This window comes from Sinocyclocheilus grahami, unplaced genomic scaffold (assembly GCF_001515645.1).
Source record: "Sinocyclocheilus grahami isolate Dianchi unplaced genomic scaffold, SAMN03320097.WGS_v1.1 scaffold40086.1, whole genome shotgun sequence".
Taxonomy (NCBI): Eukaryota; Metazoa; Chordata; class Actinopteri; order Cypriniformes; family Cyprinidae; genus Sinocyclocheilus; species Sinocyclocheilus grahami.
In genome coordinates, this window is record NW_015523659.1 from 1 (window position 1) to 1,255 (window position 1,255).

Here is a 1,255-nt window from a genome sequence, read left to right on the forward strand (position 1 = left end):
ATGATGTATTGCAATTCTGAGCAAAAAAAAACATTTGTGGTCCACCCACACTGTGAGGAAGAGCAGCTGTTTGACAGTCTAGACTTGTTTTGTTATGATTCACAGCTTGGATTTGGTCATGTCCATGATTTCTCTCAATATGTCTGTATATTCTCCCTCTGGGGCTGGAGGCCAGGCAGTGTGATCTGATTGAAGAGATAAAGTGAAACAGAAAGAGTTTGCATACTCAAATAGTAAGAGTCAACATCCGTTCTTGATTTTGAAATAACAGCATGTATTATGCCGTCATCTGGCCAGGAAATGGGTACCTGGTATTTCCCACACAGAGTGGTAGAGGCTCTGTCCTGCATCAACCTTCAGGGTTGCTCCAGTAATGTAGCTGGCAGCCGGAGACAGCAAGAAACATACAGCTGGCGATACCTGACACAATGAAAGTAAATATTTAAATCTCAGGTTATTAAAACACTAATTTTGTAATTTCACATAAGAGGCTCGAAAACAATAAAAAAAAAAAAAACTTAATTATTCCAAACTTTTGACCAGTAGTGTATATACATACATATAGCTATAAATATTGTATATAGTTTTGAAACGTCAACATCATAATAGGTTATAAGATACCTCCTCAGGAACACCGAGTCTCTTAGCCGGACTGAATGGCACTGACATCTTAAACATGGTCGGGCCAATATCTTTGTAGTTTTCCATTGCTGTTTTGGAGATGATAGTTCCCTACATTCAAAAAACACAAAACACACATTTCTGTGGTATAAGACTAAGTGGAATTAGAACAACATTACAGATAATAAACACATGCTATTAAGTAAAAACTTATTTGATGCCATGGAAACATTTTAGGAAAGGCTAGTTTACCACATTTAAATTGCTTAAATTTACATTTTCATTTTGTGGATTTACCAAAGGAACATGCAAATTAAGAATATAAATCAAACATGGAATTCAACCCCTTTTTTTCAATGTCTCCCTGAGTGGGCAGCACTATCCAAATACAGTACATGCTTTTAAATTGCTTTTTTAAAAAAGCTCCTGTGTGGCTGTCATAAAAAAGCCCAGCAGTTGAAAAAAAAGTCAAAATGCATTATTGTGAGAGGATTTTATCAGCCAAAAAATGGGAAGTAAAACGCAATATTTTTATTATATTGTTACAATGTACAACTCACGCCATCCTAGGAAGCCCTTCCACATGTCTGCAATGATGTTTATAATTACACCTCCATGATCTTTCATCCATGCA

The 1,255-nt window shown here is 36.1% G+C and overlaps 1 protein-coding gene across 1 annotated transcript; it reads right to left on the reverse strand.

The window, feature by feature from the left end:
* Positions 1-6: 6 nt before the first annotated feature.
* LOC107580688 (peroxisomal trans-2-enoyl-CoA reductase-like) lies at positions 7-1,251 on the reverse strand (the record flags this gene model as incomplete). The annotated part of the gene is made up of 6 exons (XM_016266352.1): positions 7-185; positions 309-420; positions 622-732; positions 874-886; positions 1,046-1,055; positions 1,182-1,251. Coding segments are annotated over 6 exons (402 nt in total), but the record flags the coding sequence as incomplete, so codon positions are not given.
* Positions 1,252-1,255: the final 4 nt, after the last annotated feature.